The sequence below is a fragment of the Pelodiscus sinensis genome, chromosome 7, assembly GCF_052426305.1.
Source record: "Pelodiscus sinensis isolate ZL-2025 chromosome 7, ASM5242630v1, whole genome shotgun sequence".
NCBI classification, from domain to species: domain Eukaryota; kingdom Metazoa; phylum Chordata; order Testudines; family Trionychidae; genus Pelodiscus; species Pelodiscus sinensis.
In genome coordinates, this window is record NC_143058.1 from 63,979,232 (window position 1) to 63,999,413 (window position 20,182).

General features: G+C 45.6%; 1 protein-coding gene across 1 annotated transcript in view; it reads left to right on the forward strand.

Moving 5' to 3' along the window:
* COL6A3 (collagen type VI alpha 3 chain) overlaps positions 1-20,182 on the forward strand; it is a 107,236-nt gene that overhangs the window by 13,212 nt on the left and 73,842 nt on the right. Inside the window, exons 2-4 of the mRNA XM_075934041.2 lie at positions 6,893-7,018; positions 8,728-9,345; positions 14,483-15,085. Of these exons, the coding sequence (XP_075790156.2) occupies positions 6,934-7,018; positions 8,728-9,345; positions 14,483-15,085 (1,306 nt within the window). The 5' untranslated portion in view covers positions 6,893-6,933. The remainder of the gene's footprint in view (positions 1-6,892; positions 7,019-8,727; positions 9,346-14,482; positions 15,086-20,182) is intronic.

Below are 20,182 nucleotides of genomic sequence, written 5' to 3' on the forward strand. Positions count from 1 at the left end.
TCGAGCTAGGTAGGGTAATGAGGGCAAGCGGAGATGCAAATGAAGCCCAGGATTTACGTATCCTTGGCTTCAGTTGCATTTTTAAATCCCCCTTAGTCCGAACTCTGTGCCCGCGGCTACACGCGGCACAGACTAGGTAGTTCAAATTAAAGATCCTAATTCGAACTACCGTTACTCCTCGTACTCTAAGTTGCTAGGTTGAGATTTTCAAGGCCACCTGGAGATTTGGATGAAAATGACCGGGACGAAGGGCCTCAAATTGCTGAGGCAGTTTTGCAAATCCCAACTTCAGTTTCTTTGTGCTGCGATTCCCCGCCTGCATAATAATCACCTCTTGCTCTGATACGGACCATTTCATCAGTAGAACTCGTTGCACTTACAAAGGTAATCAGCACTATTAACCCCCATTTTAAAGATGGGGAAACTGAGGCAGGGAGCAGTGCCATGACAGAGTTGGGGCGAGAACCCAGTTTGTTGCGTATCAGCTCAACGCTCTATCTGTTTTACAATGCTGACGCTCAACCCTACCTACTGTGAAGTTATGTACATTAAAGCGTGTGAGGCACTCTGAGGCTATGGTAAATAAGGGCTTTATAATTTATATTTTGTTGTCTCTGATATATATTAGATAGACAGTCTGACGCTTTATTTTCTCCCATCTATTGTCTTGTCTATTTGGACTGCGCACACTTTGGAACAGGCACTGGCTCTGTGTATATGAACAGTGAACAGTGTAGAATAATGTATGGTTGGAGTTTCTAGGAGTAACGGCAGTGCTCTATGAATACAACATGTCAGTGCTAATGATAAGTTACAGCTGCCTTTACTTTGTTATTTTCACTAATGTCCGGGCAGGAGAAAGTCACATTGTAGTAAAGCATCATTGATAGTTAATTATTTGGTCTTAACTGCACATGGAATGTACTGGTGTTGGAGATTCTTTTAGCTCTTGTAACACGATACAATATTTTTTTCCTTTCTAGCCTGGGTCTAGAATATGCAACCTAAACATGCTAAAAAGTGTTTCCTTCCTATCAAAGGATGTCTTACAAATATTTGTTTTTCTGGTATGCTACATTTCAGAACCTGTAAGCAATTTAGGAAAATGACTTACAACTGTTTAATATTAAAAGAGAAAACCAAAATGGTTTGGATGGGTCTTTTCCTATTAGCTGGAAAAAGGTTGCTTCGCTTTGTGTATATTCTTTCCCATCTCCCTACAGACCAGCTGTAATAGACTGTGCTGTCTTTGAAAAGATGAAGTGCAGGTTATCAGTACAGAGTATCTGCGAGACTAATATAATGTTATACCATTCAGATAAATATTAATATTCTTATCAAATAAAAGATGCACAAATAAAGCAGCACCTGAGATGTTAATTGCATATTTGAGTAAACAAGGACTGCAAAATTCTGACGCCACTTTTTGGATTGTGCATTTTGTGCATTTTATTTCAGATATTTGATTAATGACAGACTTCATTTCGATCCAAATTGCTGATGTTAATAAATCGCAGCATGAAACACCCAGTTGTTCAGTATTTCTAGAATCCCGTTTTTCCCCACAAGGGTTAGTTTTTCTAGTAAGATTTAATGGGAGATCAGTGTTAATAGCTCCTCTCATTTATTTTTGCAAAATCTAGGTCCTACAAATATTTTTTAATGTATTTGTGTCACTTTACACAGGTGAGTAAATCCATTGAATTTAACGGACGAGACTTTTCACTTGTATAAATTCTGCGAGGTCAGTTTGCCAGTTATTTCAGCGGGGCAGAACCCCTTTCTGTAGTTTGGAAAGGATTATGCTGTCTGGTTTGTAAGGGAGATGAATCAGAGCACATATCTGTGGCATGACCCTCCAGAGAAAGGAGGCGTTTAGTTGGCTCCTTGACTAGATATTCAAATAGATAACAGCTTTGAGTGAATCAGCCTTGTGTTCTCCAAGGGTCGCATGATCTTCCAGCATGAGCTGCTGCCTTATAGCTGACAGACTGGTTGAATGCAAAATACGTCGGGCCAGATCCTTAGCTGGGGTAAATCAGCGTAGTTCCAGGAAAGAGAAGGATGCAGTGTTAATTTGATTCCAGTTAAAGATCTGGTCCCCGATCCTCCAATCTATTTAAGCATCTAACTCCCACGGGAATTCCCAAGAGTTCTCTCACTTTGTGGAGGGCGTACAATGATCATGATTTATTGCTCCGAGGCACCCCGGCACCATGCTTCCTTTTAAAACATTATCGCTCCTTTCGTCCCTGTGTGTAATTACCATTCGCCGGTACTAGAAACAGATCTGGGCTCCCTCCTTGGAAGAACGTGCAGGAGGGGCCAGAGTTGGCAGGTATCCCCTGGCGTTTCCAGCCCATCCTCTCTGTGAGGGGAGCAATTTGGGGGGCAGACCCAGAGAAGCCAGGCCACAAGGCTCCGCAGCCCCTTGGATCAGTGGGGAAAGGCTTTTCCCACAGAGGCAGGTGGCTTAGCGGGAGCACCCTTTCCTGCGAAAGCAGGCCTCAGAAGGGGCCATGCTCCGTTGCCCGGGCAACGCTTTGTCGGAGCTCTGGAACCGTGGCCTTGATTTGCCACGGGGCTTCTTCAGCTTCAAGCCAGCGCAACACCGGGGGCATAAGACTGGCGCCCCTGAGTGGGGGCTGCTGAGAAGCGTTGACAGAGCAACGCCTTCAGCATTACAGCTGCAACCACCGCTAACTTCCCTCAGGAGAGCAGCAGTCTGGAAATGGAAAACCTGGAAAATGGCCGCCCCTGTGCTCCATCCCCTCCTGTGCGCCTTCCACCACATTTCAGAGGGAAGGGATTTCTCAAGGCTGCTCGGCCTTCCCTTACTCACAGCTTGGGGAAGGCTCTGCCTGGAGAGAGCCCTTGCTTTGACCGGACCTCCAGTGGAAGCGTTGCTTGTCAATTAAGAACATCAATAAAGCACGCAGTTCTGGTGGTTGCCCCTAAGACACCACGAGGTCTTACAAATGGATTGGGAGATGACTGGTTAAGTGTTGGCGTGCCTTGACTTTTTAACAGCCAGCACTGGCTGTAATGATTGTTCACTAACAAGGAAACAAGGTGCTGCCTTTGAGTTTTCTTTAACGCGGGGAAGCAAAGAAGCAGAGCTAGGTAGAGTGGCCCAGCCATTCATAGCATCTGGGAGAGGAAACACGATGAAACCTTTCTCCTGAACAGGAAGGAAATTGTTGGCCTGGTATGCTTTCAGTAATTCATCACAAAGCACATGTGTATGTTTCCTGTCTGTCTGGCCTCTCCTTCAAACACACAGGCTACGTCTACACTGGCCCCAAATTCCAGAAAAGGGATGCAAAGCAGGTAAGTCAGAATAGGGAAATCCATGGGGGATTTAAATATCCCCCGCGGATTTAAATAAACATGTCCGCTGCTTTTTTTCCGGCTTGGGGAAAAGCCGGAAAAAAGCGTCTAGACTGGCGCGATCCTCCAGAATAAAGCCCTTTTCCGGAGGATCTCTTATTGCTACCTGAAAGTAGGAATTTCCCTATTCTGACTTACCTGCTTTGCATCCCTTTTCCGGAATTTGGGGCCAGTGTAGACGTAGCCACAGGGTGTGTCTAAACTACATGCCTCTGTCAACAGAGGCATGTAGATTAGCCTACCCGACATAGTCAATGAAGCGGGGATTTAAATAATCCCCGCTTCATTAAAATAAACATGGCCGCCGCGCTGTGCCAACGATCAGCTGATCTGGCACAGCGCAGCAGTCTAGATGCAGATTTGTTGGCTGGGGAAGCCTTTGACGACCGATCCTGTAAACCTCGTTTCACAGGTCCCCAGCTGACAGATCCGCATCTAGACTGCTACGCTGTGCCGGATCAGCTGATCATCGGCACAGCACGGCGGCCATGTTCATTTTAATGAAGCGGGGATTATTTAAATCCCCACTTTGTTGACTATGTCGGATAGCCTAATCTACATGCCTCTGTCGGCAGAGGCATGGGCTGTGTCTATATTGGCACCCTTTTCCGGAAAAGGGATGCTAATGAGACAAGTCAGAATTGCAAATGCCGCGGGGGATTTAAATATCCCCCCTGGCATTTGCATGAACATGGCTGCCGCTTTTTTCCGGCTCGGGGCTTTGCCGGACAAAAGCGCCAGTCTAGACGGGATCTTTCAGAAAATAAAGCCTTTTCCGGAAGATCCCTTATTCCTCTTAAAATCAGGAATAAGGGATCTTCCGGAAAAGGCTTTATTTTCCGAAAGATCCCATCTAGACTGGCGCTTTTCTCCAGCAAATCCCCGAGACGGAAAAAAGCAGCAGCCATGTTCATGCAAATGCCGAGGGGGATATTTAAATCCCCCGCGGCATTTGCAATTCCGACTTGTCTCATTAGCATCCCTTTTCCGGAAAAGGGTGTCAATGTAGACACAGCCATGTAGTCTAGACATACCCACTAGGCCAACTTCTCAGTTTTGCTACATGGAAGTCAATGGAGTGACACAGCTTTACCGCATTTCAGAATGTGGCTCACCACCCCTTGGCAAGTTTCATTTGAAACCCGTAGCACATGTGAAATTGGCCCATGGTGGGCGATTAACCTCTCAGGTGCTGCTTTATTTTACGTTCCTGATGATTGAGAGTGCACTGGGGTTATTTCCAGCTGGTTTTTTTTGCTCAGCTGTCTGACTTCCAAGGTTTTGTTACAAAACCTTGTTATTCTTTTCATTAATGGTCTCGGATTCCCTTAGAGTCACTGAGTTAATTGAGCTGGCAAGAACAGCAGCAAACAGGGAAGGTAATTTTTAAAGCTGACTTGGTTTAAGAGTCAACTTTTCTGGCTCATTTGAAACCCTCATGTCCTCTTGGGGAAAGAGAAATATTAAATCACTGCATTTTATACTTTATCAGTTAAGCAGTATTACTGTGCTGTGCTATTTAAGATAGGAAGCAAATCTTAAATCATAAATATCCACCCGTAAGGCAGCAAATCTGCTGCCATACTGAAGGATATATTCTTTCAGCAGATTTGCCATGTGGATGTCAGATAAAAAGAAACCACAGGTAAAATATTATCATCACTGTAGCACATAAACTTATTCTTGGGAGCCTTCCATGTTCGTACTATGGGATCCCTTCTGCATGGGTTATTCCACCCCGGGGACTGGAAATTTGCAGGATTCCTGTAGTGATTCTGCTGGTAAGAAGAATTAACGGACTTGAACTTGGAGTGAAGTTTCTACTCCTGCCTTTGGTGTCCTGGAAAGGGTGAAGGGAGGAGAAATGCTGTCATTCTGGGGGTGGCTACTATAAAGAAAGGAAATATCCATCGGTGCGCAATGCTCCTGACTTGACAGCCTCCAATGGCTGGCTGTAACCCTAAATTGTATTTTTAAGGGGGAAACCAGAGTTAACGAAGTGCGGCACAGGTAAAGAGTGAATCATCCAAGTCCTTGACCGAGGTCTGTCCATATAAACTCACGTGGCTTAGATCCTGGCTCATGCCAAAATCACTGAATTGCCAAAAGGACCTTAAAACCTCCTTGTATGGGGACCTGGGATTCCCCCGCATCCTCCTGCTTGTCATTCCCAAATAGCTTTTTCCCTGGTGCTGTAAAATAACCAGGCAGGACACAAACCCGACTTCATCCCTGTGGGCAGGTGTTACTCAAGTGAGGTCTAATGACACTTGACAGTAGTGTCTAGAGGGCGGGGAAAAAGGGGGCCCAGGTAATCAATAATCAACCCCTCCCTTCCAGAGCCGTGCATGTTAGAGAGACACTGGGAGCTATGCCATCCGGGCTGTGGGAAGAGAGAAATTGTAGGGAGGGGCCATCAGTACTAAAGCCATCTCCAGTAGGAGGTGGGATTCGATACCAAAGCGCTCACGGTGGTTTTGAACAGACAGTCTCTTACCTGTGTAGATTGGCTGTTTTGCTCGCACCCATCCTGTCTTCTAGAAGCAGCCAGATGGGCTCCTTCAGCTCGCGCGCCTGTTAACCCTTTGCTCACCCCATCACACCCACCCAAAACACGTTTTAGAAAGCCGGCACTCACACGCCATTGGCTTACCTTCTCTGCGCCCTCTGATTGTATGCTCTCACCCTCCCCTACCTGCTGCCTCCCTTGACTCTTTAAAGTGCAGGCTCTTTGAGGCAAGACTTGTTTCCGACTCTATGTTTGTACAGCACCTGGCGCGGGCACTAGTTGCTGCCATAATGAAAAATGCATAAAAACGCACTGCCGTTTTCCTTTGGGAATTGGATACGGCCCTGGCATAATATCATTTGCTTCGTTTTGAAGTGTCGCTGTGCTTAGCGATGCTTAATTCTCTTTTATAAGGAAGGCACCTAGACTTAGTAATAATAATCAGGATTATTTTTTGTGTGTGTGACCACAGTAGCTAGGAGTCCTGGCTGTGGCGAGGTGCTGTACACACACAGAACCAAAAGGCCTTTCTAGCCCTAGGGAGTCTTCAATTTCCTGTGGGTGGCAGGCACATTTCAATGGTAGAAGAGAAAGCGAGAGAGAGACCACAGCAAGATGCATTTCTGGGCATAGCCCCATTGGCATCAGTGGTCCATGAGGGTCTGGCTGTGGCTATAGATGACAGGTTTGATGTGGATGCTTTCTGCCCCTGCTGGCTTCCTTTGAAAGAGCAGGAATCTCTTGGAGCTGCTAAGGCTAAGGGTGTCTTTTCACTCCCAAGCCTGGAGCAGGAGTCAGCCTGAGTTCTAAGTAAAACTTTAGTAGCAGGATAGGGGTTTGTGGGAGTTCCAAACACGTGTGTGTGGATAAAATCTTTACTCTGTAGAAAGTTCCGTTCACATCAGGGTGGGGGCGTATCATGGCTGCGGGGGGGAGGAGAAGCACAGATCTAAGAAAGCGGTTCCCATTGATGATCTCTCTGTTCCTGTTTAGGGCACACGTTGGGTGCTTTGAAAAACAAAACAAACAAAACGATGAGGAAACATCGACATTTGCCCCTCGCGGCAATCTTTTGCCTCGTGCTCTCAGGCTGTATGGTTGATGCTCAGCAGCAGGAAGGTAAGGTCCAGGCATCCTCACAGGGTTTGTGATGTGCAAAAGCGTGATGCTATTTCCTCTTGTGTTTGTGGACTGTTTTCAAATGTGCATGTGGATCAGAGATTGTGTGACCTGCCCCTGGTTTTGCCTGAGAGTGAGTCTGAGCCTAGCAGATGCTGATCAATTCCTCACAAGTCAGTCTGGCATTTTCCTAAACACGTAAAGAGCAAATGGTGTCGGTGTAAGATGAGGTTGTTGCAAGTAGAGCATTTGTGTCCCCTGGGCCCCCGCCTTATGTATTGTCTATGCTTCTTGGCAGAAGCACATCCTTTATGTGATCGAAAGCCTGGGGAAAAAACGGAATGTTGCAATGAAAAGCATGCCGGCTTACAGCTGTTGTAATGGATGAGCGCTGTCTGCGTTACCACGCAGAAAGATCTAACAGCTAGCTCCCCTGCACAGATACAAAATCGGTATCCACAAAACCAAACCGTGGATATCCACATCCATAGCCACGGATGCGGATACCCGCGGATAGAAAGCAGATAGCTGCGGATTTGCAGGGCCCTACTAATAGTATCTTTTGGATTGCAATTAATATATTAGGTGTTCACTGGGAGTAGGAAACCCTGAAACAGCAGTAAGCAGAGCCCAACCCTGCACCATAACTCTTATTGACACTAGCAGTCCGTGGGAAGTCAAGAGGACTCCTTCTCCAAGCCAGCGAGCAAAGAGACAGGGTTAGAGTCATATAGCATAAACTGCTTGTGAGCAGTACTCATGTATATTAACATTACTCAGTGACCAATCCTGCATTTCAACTATCAGAGAAGATTTCCCATTGCTCCAAGAAATAGCTAGTGGAACTTTGATCCTTTAATAACATTAAGGGTGAAAAGGTGGCAACAGGCCCGGATCCAGCAAAGCCCTGAAATGCGTGTGTGATTTGAAGCCCATGAGTAATTCTGTTGACCAAAATGGCCCAGACCATCAAGGTAGTTAGGTGCTTACCTCCCAATAGGAGTTAGGCACCTAAATGACGTGGAAGATCTGGGCCAAGGACACTAGTGACATTCTTTTGCATCAGTGGATCAAGGCCTGGGACCACAACCCACAGAGAGGGGAGGGGAGGGATCGGATCATGCCACTCCAGTGAGGCCACATCTTCACTAAGTGGAAGATTGACACTGCCATGATTGATCGTCCGGAGTTTGATTTAGCTAGTCTAGTTAAGACCTGCTAAATCGAACTCAGAGGCTGCCTCTGTAAGTGGCCTGTACTCCTGCTCCTACCTCCTGCTGTGGGGGTGGCGGGGAAATTCAAATCAAGGTATGTCAAAGTATCCTGATTTAAGCTTCCTCTTTAGTGTAGATCTGGCCTGAGAGTAAATAGGAGAATTATCCCCTATGGAAGGGGACAATGCATGCTCTTTCCCATGTAAAATGTCATCATTTCTCACCCTTGTGCTTTGGGAATGCAAGGTCTGGGACTAGCTCTTGTGCAGGGGGAGGGGAAGGTTGGCTTTTAGTATCTTTTCCCCTCCTGGTGCCCCTGCACAGGGCTATTCACAGTCTGTCTCCAAATGATCCTTTTGTCTTGCCCCAGGTTATAAGGGGACCGTGGGCTTCATTTGATAATGCAAAATAGGCCATGTCTGAGAGAGGGTTTGGGCATCATGGACTTTTTCAGCTGACCGGTGGAAAATCCTAAACCCATCTGTTTTTTTGAAGATGACAAAATCGTTGCCGCTGCCGATATAATATTTCTAGTGGATTCCTCTTGGAGCATTGGAAAGGAACATTTCCAACTTGTTCGAGAGTTTCTGTTTGATGTTGTAAAATCTTTAGCTGTGGGAGGAAACGATTTTCGTTTTGCCCTGGTCCAGTTCAGCGGAAACCCACACACAGAATTCCAGTTAAATACGTATCACTCTGCCCACGATATCCTGTCCCATATTTCGAACATGTCTTATCTGGGGGGAGGCCCCAAGACTGGAAAAGGAATAGACTACCTAATTCAGAACCATCTCACTAAAGCTGCTGGAAGCAGAGCGGCCGATGGCATCCCTCAGATTATTATAGTGTTAACGGACGGACAAACCCAGCATGATATCGCTCTGCCATCATCTGTCCATAAGTCTGCAGATGTAAACTTGTTTGCAATTGGAGTGCAGGATGCAGAGGAAGGGGAGTTAAAGGAAGTAGCGAGTGAACCCTCCGATACGCACCTTTTCAACATAGCGAATTTTACTGCTCTCCGCGCCATAGTAGGAGACTTAGTGGCAAGTGTTCGTACGTCTATGACTCCAGAAATGCCTGGAGCAAAAGAAGTGATTAAAGACGTCACAGGTAATGGCAGACTGGAGTGCGGAGACATTGCCATACTGATCCTTGAGCTAAGTATGGCAAGGGCTGTTTAAAGCCATTGTAGGGGAAGGTGGAGATGGACGTTCAAAGGTTTAAAAACAAAGGTTTCTTAGCAAATCGTACAGTAAAGCAAAAATACTCTCACCTCCCTACCAGATCACGACATCAAGCATCATCTAGGCTGTCAGTCAAATGAAAAAGGCACCATGCTTCCTATTGAAGACCCTGATCCTAGAATCCAATCCACATTAGTCATGGAGCTGACTGCAGATCTCTGGCAGCCTTCTCCTATGGCCAGTGCTTGGGCCACTCTCTGATCTGATCAAGAAATGCAGGGCTCTTCCGTAGGGAAATTTCATTCCCCCTGGATGGGGTTAATAATGCAATTGGCTGCCAAAATCCCACCGTGAGTCGGTTTTGGCACATTCATTCACAGAACACAGTTGCAGGGAGTTTGGTAAGAAACATGAGACAAGTGAGTAGCAACTTGACATAAGGATCTCTATGTATATCCCCCAATACGCACCACTTGATAGCTGTGTATATTCACATGCTGACGGAGGCACTCACCCCGTCAGTGGCCAGGTTATCCATCCTAGGTGATCAGCTCTCGAGCTGCCATTGAGTCACAGGGTAATGCGAAATAAAGAATTTCGGCAGCCGTAGAAATGTTGCCCCATAAGAGCCCGATTCAAAACTCATTGAAGTCAGTGGGAGACCGTCACTGACCTCAGTGGGGCTGTGAACTAGTCCCGTGCACAGCTAGATAACTGGGTTTGTGAAATGCAGTGAGGATCACACTTGTCTGGTTCAAGGCCCATTGGAGCCAATGGGTGGCATTCAACAGACTTTGGAGTAAGCCAAATCTCACTATAGGAAGTGGGGAGCAATTTGGCAGATGACCACCTTGCCCACCAGGGAAGATGTGCTGGGTTCTATAACCCCCTGGTGCTTCTAGGAGGCACTGATCACTAGAAGGAGCTCCAAGAAGGGGAGAAAGTCGACCTAAGATATCTATCAGAGGGGTAGCCGTGTTAGTCTGGATCTGCAAAAGCGACAAGGAGTCCTATAGCACCTTATAGACTAACAGATGTATTGGAGCATAAGCTTTTGTGGGCAAAGACCCACTTTGTCAGATACATCTGTTAGGTTGCAAGTGTAGCTATACCCTTATAGACTATTTCAGAATAGGGCTGCAAATGTATGCATTCGGAATTGCAAATCAAGCCCGGGATTTAAATATCCCGTGCTTGATTTGCATCTCCTGGCTGGTCGCCATTTTTGAAATTTACAATACCAAAGTAACTGCCCTCGTCTACACAGGGCAGGGCCACAGGGGTTCGAAATAAAGCCCTATTCCGAAATACCTGTTATTCCTCCTGCAATGAAGTTTAACAGGTATTTCAGAATTGGGCTTTATTTCGAACCCCTGTGGCCCTGCCCTGTGTAGACGAGGGCAGTTACTTTGGTATTGTAAATTTCAAAAATGGCGACCAGCCAGGAGATGCAAATCAAGCATGGGATATTTAAATCCCGGGCTTGATTTGCAATTCCGAATGCATACGTTTGCAGCCCTATTCTGAAATAGGCTGCAAGTGTAGATATACCCTAAGATCTAAGATATGTAACTCCAGCTACGAGGCAAGCATAGCAGGAGTCAATTTACCTCTTGTCAAATTTTGGCAGCATCCCCACTGTGGGAGATTGATGGGAGAAACTTTCCTGTCAACTTCTCTCACTCCTCACAACCTGGTGGAGTACTGAGGTGGATGGGGGTGTCATCAGTGGTCAATTTAGCTGGCCCTTACTAGACCTGCTAAATCAAACTCTGGGAGATCACTCTCTAGAGCGTCAATCTTGGGGTAGGTGAAACCAAGCCTTCAGGATGATACAGCTTCAAAAAACTCTGGCTGTTCTTCTTGCTCCTCGCTGGGAGCAGATGCAGCAAGAAAGGCTCCTTCCCCCATTGGCTCCCAGGTTGGTAATAGCTGTAGCTCCAGATATGTCCACTTCCTATCCCCTCTCTAGATTAGTGGCGGCTTTTCGTCTCTGTTCTGTCCAATGAAAGAAAGTTTGCCATGCTGCTGTACACACTAGAGCAGTAGGACTTCTTGTAAAAAGAAGGAAGTGTCACCTTGGACCCCCCTGACTTCCACGGTGCTGCCCTGGATGCAAGCGAGGGCAGAACCAGGCCCCATGCATAAGACAATTTTGCCCCTTTATGCAATTACCAAGTTGGAAAAGGATTGTAGATTCCACATACTAAAGGCCGAGGGATCAAACCTTTGTTTTTATTCCGGAGACTCCATCCAAACCTCAGCAGCATTTGGGGAATAATGTGAGACAACAGCGGGATACAAGATATAACATTAATCCTCTCATTTTGTCTTGTCTAATTAACCTCTCATTTCAATCCCACCAGTTGCCATCCATCATTGCATGATACTTTGCATAAAAATGCGTGAGCACAGTCTATTGTTTTGCTAAGTACCTGATGGGGCAAACAGACAGGTCATTTGCAACCCAGGAGGAAATCAAACCTTTTATCCACCAGTGACATGAGATTTCTCTGATTTAAGAATGGATTTCCCCCCCAATATATAAACTAATTGTGGTACCAGATGCTCTAATTTCACTCCATGGAGAGCCCAGTATTTTTGCCACTAAGGGCTCTGATCCATTTCCTATCAAAACCAATTTGCATTTTACCATTGCCTTAATGTGTGGAAGATTGGGCCCATATATGAAACACCTTGACAGGTAACTAGACTAATGTATAGAATTCCCTCTTGGCTCTCAGATATTTTTAAAGAAGAAAATATTTTTAAGCCCAAAATCCAGGTTTATTTCTGTGAAGGAGTATTGCTAAGGTTACCACCCTTCAAGAATAATTTTGGGCAAGGCTTATTTTTCTATCAATAAAATCAAATGTTATATTAGTACTTGAACTGCATTTGTCCCTTTCTGATTGACACAACCGACATATACATTAAAATAAAAATAATAGTGCAGCTGATCATCAGTGCTGTATGATATTGTGAGCTCTTTTAGACATAGTCCAAGCTGAGCATCAGAGATGACTTTAAGGCGCCATTCATTCATAATTGACTTTCATTCATTTTATCTTTGGAAAACCAGGTAGCACACAAAGCTATCAAACTTCCACCATCACAGAGCTGACTTGCGTAAATAGGAAAGAGCCTTGAATTTGCCCTGATGCCTACATTAAATCTTAGCTGTCTATCTAATCTGACGCTCTTTGCTTAATAGTGTATGTAACAAGCATGCTTTCATTTATCCTCCATCACTGGCTTGTTCCATCAGCGTGTACGGAAGTACAAGGTTTTTGCAGTGATGACAAATTATCCAACATTTGCTTACATTTTATTCCTGTTTCCTCCTGTACGGGGCCTACCCATACTATGGTGGTGATCACAATCAAAATTACAGTCAATAAATTAAATGTTACTATTAAAAAGAGAGCTTTGACACATGAAACAGATACTAACAAAGCCCTGTGTTGTTCAAGACGTTTCCTCTGCTTTTTTCATTGTTATATGGGCTGAGTACCGCGCAGTCTGAAATGATCCATTCAGTTAAAAGTGAAGGACTTTCATATATTTTAACTAAAGCTCTGAGCCCCTGAGTAGATGTTAACCACAGTTCTTTAAATGGCATTATTTGTGGGGACTCAACTATCTCATAGGCTATTTACCGGACTGGAGTCTTCTACTGTACCAAATTAATCACATATCTGCCTCATGATAAAAGTGGTTCCTGGCAAATACCAATGGTGGAATGCTGCCCCCCATCTAAGCAAATGGGAGTTTTGCCACTGACTTCAGTAGGACCAAGATTTCCCCATAGGTGTTTTAAAGCTAAGAGTCAGAGAAGATTTCCAATATCGATTTGCCGGTTATTTATTAATGACTTCAAGATTGCTGAATTGTACATCACATTGAGGTTATATTCTGCCCTTGATTCGTTTAATCAATGAGCATAAGGAAGAGGAACAGACTGGTTAGGAAATTCTTAGTCTTTTATGGTAAGCCCTGCCCAGAAAGAGGTCTTACCTCTTTTTTGAATTGGTAATTCTATCCAACATAACGTACACCTTAGGTGTTTGTGGTCATCCAGGTGTGTTTACAAGTGTGGTTGGATAATTATGTCATGACTAGTTTCATCCGCCTGTTTTAACATGATTCTGCATTATTTGATTGAATATCCGGTGGTCATGCAAAAAGACAAAACCAACTACTTAACCATGGTCATCAGTGCAGGCTCTGTGTTTGCACAGAAGCACAGATACAAGCACCTTCATTTGTGGTCTTCATCTACCTAGTTATTGCCCTTGTCGTGATAAACATGTCCCACTAATATTGTGCATGGATTGAACAACTGAGAATAAAATTCTAAACTGAACCAAACAGATTGTTTGATTGTGTTACTACAAACACATGTAGATAACAGCCACTCAGTGTGAAAAAACAACCAACCAATGTATTCAGCCAACATTTTAAACATACAAAACAGGACTATTCCAAAGAGAGGCTGAAACATTTTTATATAAAAAAGTATACCAGCTGGGAATATATTTGTACAGCATAGCAGTTACATTTTCTATTGAAAGTCCTATTGCCAATTGGTTGGAAAAAAATGGAATGAGATAACCTACCCTGAAGTTAACTGTGATTACAAATTATTTCCACTGACTGTGCAAATGCGTGTTTATGCATAAATCTGTTTAGTTTTTTTGGGTCTCTTAACTTCTATAAATATTTAGACAAATCGCTTCCATGGAAATTATCTAGATTTCACAAAATTCTCCATTCTAGAGATCCCCCTCCCCCATATTGTCCTGGTAATTAACTGTAAAAATGAATTTATATCCTTTCAAAATACTGTATTGTCTCATGAAACAGATACTTGGTCTGTTAACTCATATTCAATCAGAATGCAGAACGAAGAGGCAAATTTCACTGTCCTCAATAAACGTCTTGTTTTGTTTGCCCATTTTCGTGTTTCTTACTGGTTTCCAAAGAAACATGTCTGAACACTGTACAACTGCATGTGATCACTTGTTTTAATGCTTTCACCTTTTGCATTTCTTTTTTTAAAGCGCAAGAATCTGCTGACCTTATTTTCCTTATTGACGGATCAAACAACATCGGAAGTGTCCATTTCCCAGCCATACGCGATTTCCTTGTAAATTTCATTGAGAGACTCTCTGTTGGAACTCAGCAGATACGCATTGGGGTGGTGCAATATAGCGATCAACCCAGAACTGAGTTCTCTTTGAACCGCTACTCCACCAAAGCTGATGTGTTGAATGCCGTGAAGGCACTTAGGTTCCTGGGTGGCGAGGAAGCTAACATTGGTGCAGCACTCGAATCTGTGCTGGAGAACCACTTCACCCGGGCAGGAGGAAGCAGAGTAGAGGAAGGTGTGCCTCAGGTCTTAGTGCTGATAAGTGGTGGAGAGTCTAGTGATGATATCAGAGAGGCGGTGTTAGCGGTGAAGCAAGCTAGTATATTTTCATTTAGCATTGGGGTCCTGAAGGCTGACAATGCAGAACTTCAGCAAATTGCTACTGACGGAAGCTTCGCCTTTTCTGCCCTGGATATCCGTAACCTTGCTGATCTTCAAGAACTCTTACTGCCAAACATTGTTGGAGTGGCCCAAAGACTCATTTTGTTAAATCCCCCAACCCTTGTAACAGAAGGTATGTATGCATTTAGAGAATGTTCTATTTCATTGAATGAATGGCCTTTTGCATGCTGAAAACTTCTCTCTGGGATGGTCTAGAGTGGAGAAGACACGGGGCTAATTGGAGGAAATGCATTACCCCAGCAGGCAACAATTTGACCTGGTACTCCCACAAGAGGAGTTTTAAACTAAGTCAGCAGGGTATAAAAAAACCAGATGTGAACTCCTCTGAAGACAAATAATGTGTCAGGCTCTGAAGAATGCGTGTGTCAGGCAAACTGATATCATATGTTGCTGTAAAGTTTCAAGACAAGGCTTAAGTGGGACCTTTGGTCAGGGAAGCTAACAGATGTAAAATTCAGATGGGGAATAGACAATGATATGACTGCAGAGAATTTGATGCTTCTTAGTCATTAGCTAAAAAGTAACTAGCAGGGGTGTCCCCAGTGGACAGATTTCCTATCCTGCTCTAGGCTTTGTACTGTTTCTACGAGGAAAGATTTTTTTTCCCCTTCTGGAAAACGTCGATTTTTCATCAGAACCAAAGAAAATTGCCCCTCCCCCTACTTTGTTTCTTTTTCAGCAATTGACAATTGAGCAGAGACTTGAGTTTTTCCTTTCTTCTCTTGTGCTTTTTTTCCCCAAGTGTTTTGATTTTCTGGCAAGAAACTGAATAATGTTAAGGGGAAGCAGAAATGATCTACAATCACTTTCATTTAGTCGTAGGCGTAATTTTCCAATGCAAAACGTTTTGATGGAAAATGTCAACTTGCCCTAGTATATCAGAATTCTGCATTGACAGTGAAATTCATTCCTATGTAAAGGGCTAGTCCAAGGCTGAGGTGTTACTTAAGTCCTTTATTTTGAGGAGTTAAGTGGCACACAGACGTGGTACAGACCATCTGTACAGGGATGAGGAAGAAGGCTCATAGAATGATAGAATCCCAGGGCTGGAAGAGACCTCAGGAGGTCGTCGAGTCAACCCTCTGCCCAAAGCAGGACCAACCCCACCTACATCAACCCAGCCAAGGCTTTGTCAAACCATGACTTAAAAACCTCTAGGATTGGAGATTCAACCTTCCTAGATAAAGCTAGATTAGATGGTACCATTACATTGACCTTATATTTTTAAAGCAGCCCTCAGTTATATTTAGAAGAAATCCCTATCCTATTATCATAATGTATCCTTAAATGCTGTCGCTGAGTCGGTTTCAGCTTTACACGGAGGCAGTGAAAACAAAACACTGAAGTGTCACTTCTCAGTTTAATGGCAATGAAGATGTAAAGCTCTTTATTGTTCGCCAGCATTAACTGGGTTATTGCAACCTAATGCATGAACATATCTGGTAACATGTCCCTGAAATTAAATACCTGTGCTGGAGTTAATGTTTAACACATGAATTGTACGGAACATGCAGACAATTAGGATCCTTAGGCACTGTCATTTCATAATTGCTTTACTTAAGATAAATTCAAGTAATTAATGATTTCCATAAAAGACATGAGCTGCCATATTTTCAAAGGCTTCTGTAATGAGTGAGCCTTCCAAAATGCCCATGCATCCATTCAGTCAACACTTCTCCTTAGGTACATTAAAATATCCATTTGCACATGTCATTACCTTTGGGCAGGTCTACACAGCAGTGTTATTTCGGAAAAGCCGATGTTATTCCGAAATAACAAAGTCTGCGTCTACACTACAAGCTGTTACTTCGACATACTGTCAACGTAATGTTGAGCTGGAGGACTTCTTAATCTGACTCCCATAACCCTTATTTTACGAGGAGTAAGGGAAGTTGGAGGAAGAGTGCTTTCTCTCGGACTTCCTGCTGTGGAGACAGTGCCAAAAGCAGAGAAAAGCTATTTCAACTTAAGCTACGCAATTGACGTGGCTGAAGTTGTGTAGCTTATTCCAACTTCAGCACTGCTGTGTAGATGTGCCCTTAGTGGTATACATGAGCAATCCTTTCTGATTCCAAAGACCAGTATGGATTATGGGATGTTTTGTCTGGTTCACCCACTGCGTAGGCATATGTAAACTTCAGCCCACAAGATTTCCGTCCTCCACACATTCTGAAATCTAGTATTCCACTCAATTGCCAGAGTTCAACCCAGAGCAGAATCTGGCTCAGTACATTATCATACTACATGTTTGTCGGTTGATGCATGCATGCAATTCTCTCTGATGGTAGTTGTGTATCTAACCATCTGGCCTGTTTTCCAAATTTAATTGGGTCAGTTTGTTCTTGTTCAGTAAAAATATCCACCCTAAATCCCATTAATGCGAGGCCTCAAGGATCCAGTTAACAGCTGATCAGTGCAAGGACTGCTTGCAGCTATGGGATCAAAGTTTAGAACGTTTTTTCCAGTTCCTTGATATTTATATTGGAAAGATTTTGTTAAAACTTTCTCCTCAAAGACAGCTAAGATTGCACGTCACTTCTCACAGTGTCACGAGAGTTGGAGTTTGTTCCATTGCTACTTGTATATTTTCTATTTACAGCACATCTCGTCTGAAGAAGGTATCACAATATATGTGTGGGTTTATATCTTTTTGGAGAAAGAGAAGGCCTAGAACTGTCAAATGTGCCTATGGCATTCAGGCACCAATGTTCAATAGGTGTTGGGTGCCTAATTCCCATTTGAGCATGTGAAGTTTTCCCCCAATATACCGATTGTATATTATACAGATCAGCACAAGCTGTAAGAACTCATTTGTGCAAGGTGCCAAGCACCCCCATGAAACCCTGAACCCCAGACTCTCACAGGTAGTTAGGCCCCTAACTCCCAATGAAATTAATGCTCATTGAGGGAGCTCCCTTTGCGGAGTGCTCAGCATTTTTCTGAGTCAGGTGCAAGTGGCCAGATGCAAAACCCATTGAAATCAAGGGGAGCAGGCTCACTGATGGAGGTGGGAAGGGAAAGGGGGCAATTGCTCCAGGGCCTGGAGATTCATAGGGCCCCAGAATTCTTGGCCACCACTGCTGCTATGGCATGTCACTAAGGGCTCACTGCCCGGAGCCCCGCCCCTTCCACCGGAAGCCCCGCCCTTCCATTTGAGACCCTGCCCCTTCCAACTGAGGCCCCACCCCTTCTGGGTAGCAGAGCTGCCCCATCCCCCACTCCTTGTGTAGGTGTTGTTGGTGTGGGCACTGCTGAGGAGGAGTGTTTCCCAGTTGGCTCTGGATCAGAGTAAGCCCCCACATTAAGAAATGGGTGTATCTCAATTTGTCCACAGCAACGGGCACCGTGGTGAAGTGGGTGGGTGGGCGAGCACTTGGTTGCAGTTCCTGTTTTATGAGAGAATGTAGCTTATAACTTGACCGTGGCTATCATATTTATTAGCAACGACATAGGCCTTATTGGTCACTTTTGTGGTGCCTGCCACACCCTTTGGATGATTCACACTACTTTCTATAGAAAGTTAAAAAAGCCCTAGGGCCTCCGTGTTTGGGTATCTAGCTGCTCACAAGCCCAGAGGGTGCTGTTTGGCCTCTTTGTGGAGGGGACAGACCAGTGTTTAAATGAGTCTTATTATTAAGCTGGCATCCTTCCAACATGCCTGGCTCTGGGCCTGCCACCACTTTCTGTAAGTGATGAGGTGCAAGCCCAGCTGCTGGGGGCACAAATATTGGAAGCGTTTGAAAACGATTGCAGGTTCTGGAAAGGGGTGAAGTTCAACCTCTCGTGAACAGTGTGTGACTAGCCTGACTCTGGCAGCCCACCCTAGTAACAACCCTTTTCCTCTGGGCAGCTCAGGCAGGTAGAACTAGATTATGATGTGGATTATGCCCCAGCATGGATGGAATAAGAACTCCTGCATCCCCCTAAAAAAGCTACTTCGACTTTGGAGCCAGGGCCATAGGAATAAAGGGTATGTCTACACTACAAAGTTAGTTCGAACTAACTTTCATAGGCGCTACACTAGTGCTCCGTTAGTTCGAATTAATTCGAACTAACGGAGCGCTTAGTTCGAACTAGGTAATCCTCATTCCACGAGGATTAAGCCTAGTTCGAACTTACTAGTTCGAATTAAGGGCTGTGTAGACCCTTAATTCGAACTAGTGGGAGGCTAGCCCTTCCCACGTTCCCCCTGGTGGCCTCTCTGGGCACAACCAGGAAAACTCTTCTCCTCTCTCTCAGCCCCGGGCTCTTAAAGGGGTAGACTCTGGCCAGACGGCACTGGAGACAGACAGCCCTGCCAGCAGTGTCTACCCCTGACCGAGTGGCCCCACCATGATCCAGGCAGCCAGTGGCAGCGAGCTGTCCCCTGCCCAGTCCCCGAGCACCCAGGGGCCAGCCAGGGGCCGTAGACGGCGCGCGGCCCCCTGGACTAGTGCAGAGGTCATGGACCTCATTGAGATTTGGGGGCAGGCCCCCAATCTCCAAGATCTCTGCACTAGGAGGAGGAACGCGGCCATCTACGGCCGCATAGCGACTGCCATGGCCTGCAAGGGACACAGGTGCACCCAAGAGCAGGTGCGAATTAAATTGAAGCAGCTGCGGCAGGGGTACGCTAGGGCCACCAGGGGCAGTGCCGCTGCAGGGGATGACACCTGCCCCTACTTCGCTGCCCTCCACCAACTCTTGGGGGGAGGGGCGGTCCGTGCCAGCCCGGGGGACAGCGAGCCGGGACCGGAGGTCCCTGACCTGGGCGCACCGGAGGGGCCACCGCCAGCTGTTCCAGCAGGGTCGTCCAGGGAGACCGTACCGGGTAAGTAGTTTGAATTAAGTAGTTCGGGGGGGGGAGGTGGGAGGGAGACCAGAGACCACGCGCGTGGGCCATGCCTTCCACGGATCACGCAGACACCTGTGCACGTGCGAGCACATGCCATGCCACCCTTGGGCAGGTGGCTCCAGCTGCGTGACACCCAGGGGCCATTGCTCAATAGGCACATGCTTGTGCGAAGAGACGTGACATGCTCCCGACCCCGGGGCAGGACCCAGCAGGATGCTTTCCCTTCACATGTCCCCTCTACATGGAAGCAGAGGACTTTTCCCCCTCCCCCCCACTGCCCTGGCCACACTATACATGGCACAGGGACATGGGTGCGGTCTTGGGGCAGCTCCCAGTCCCGGGGAGAGCCAGACATCCTGACCATGGCCTCTGTAC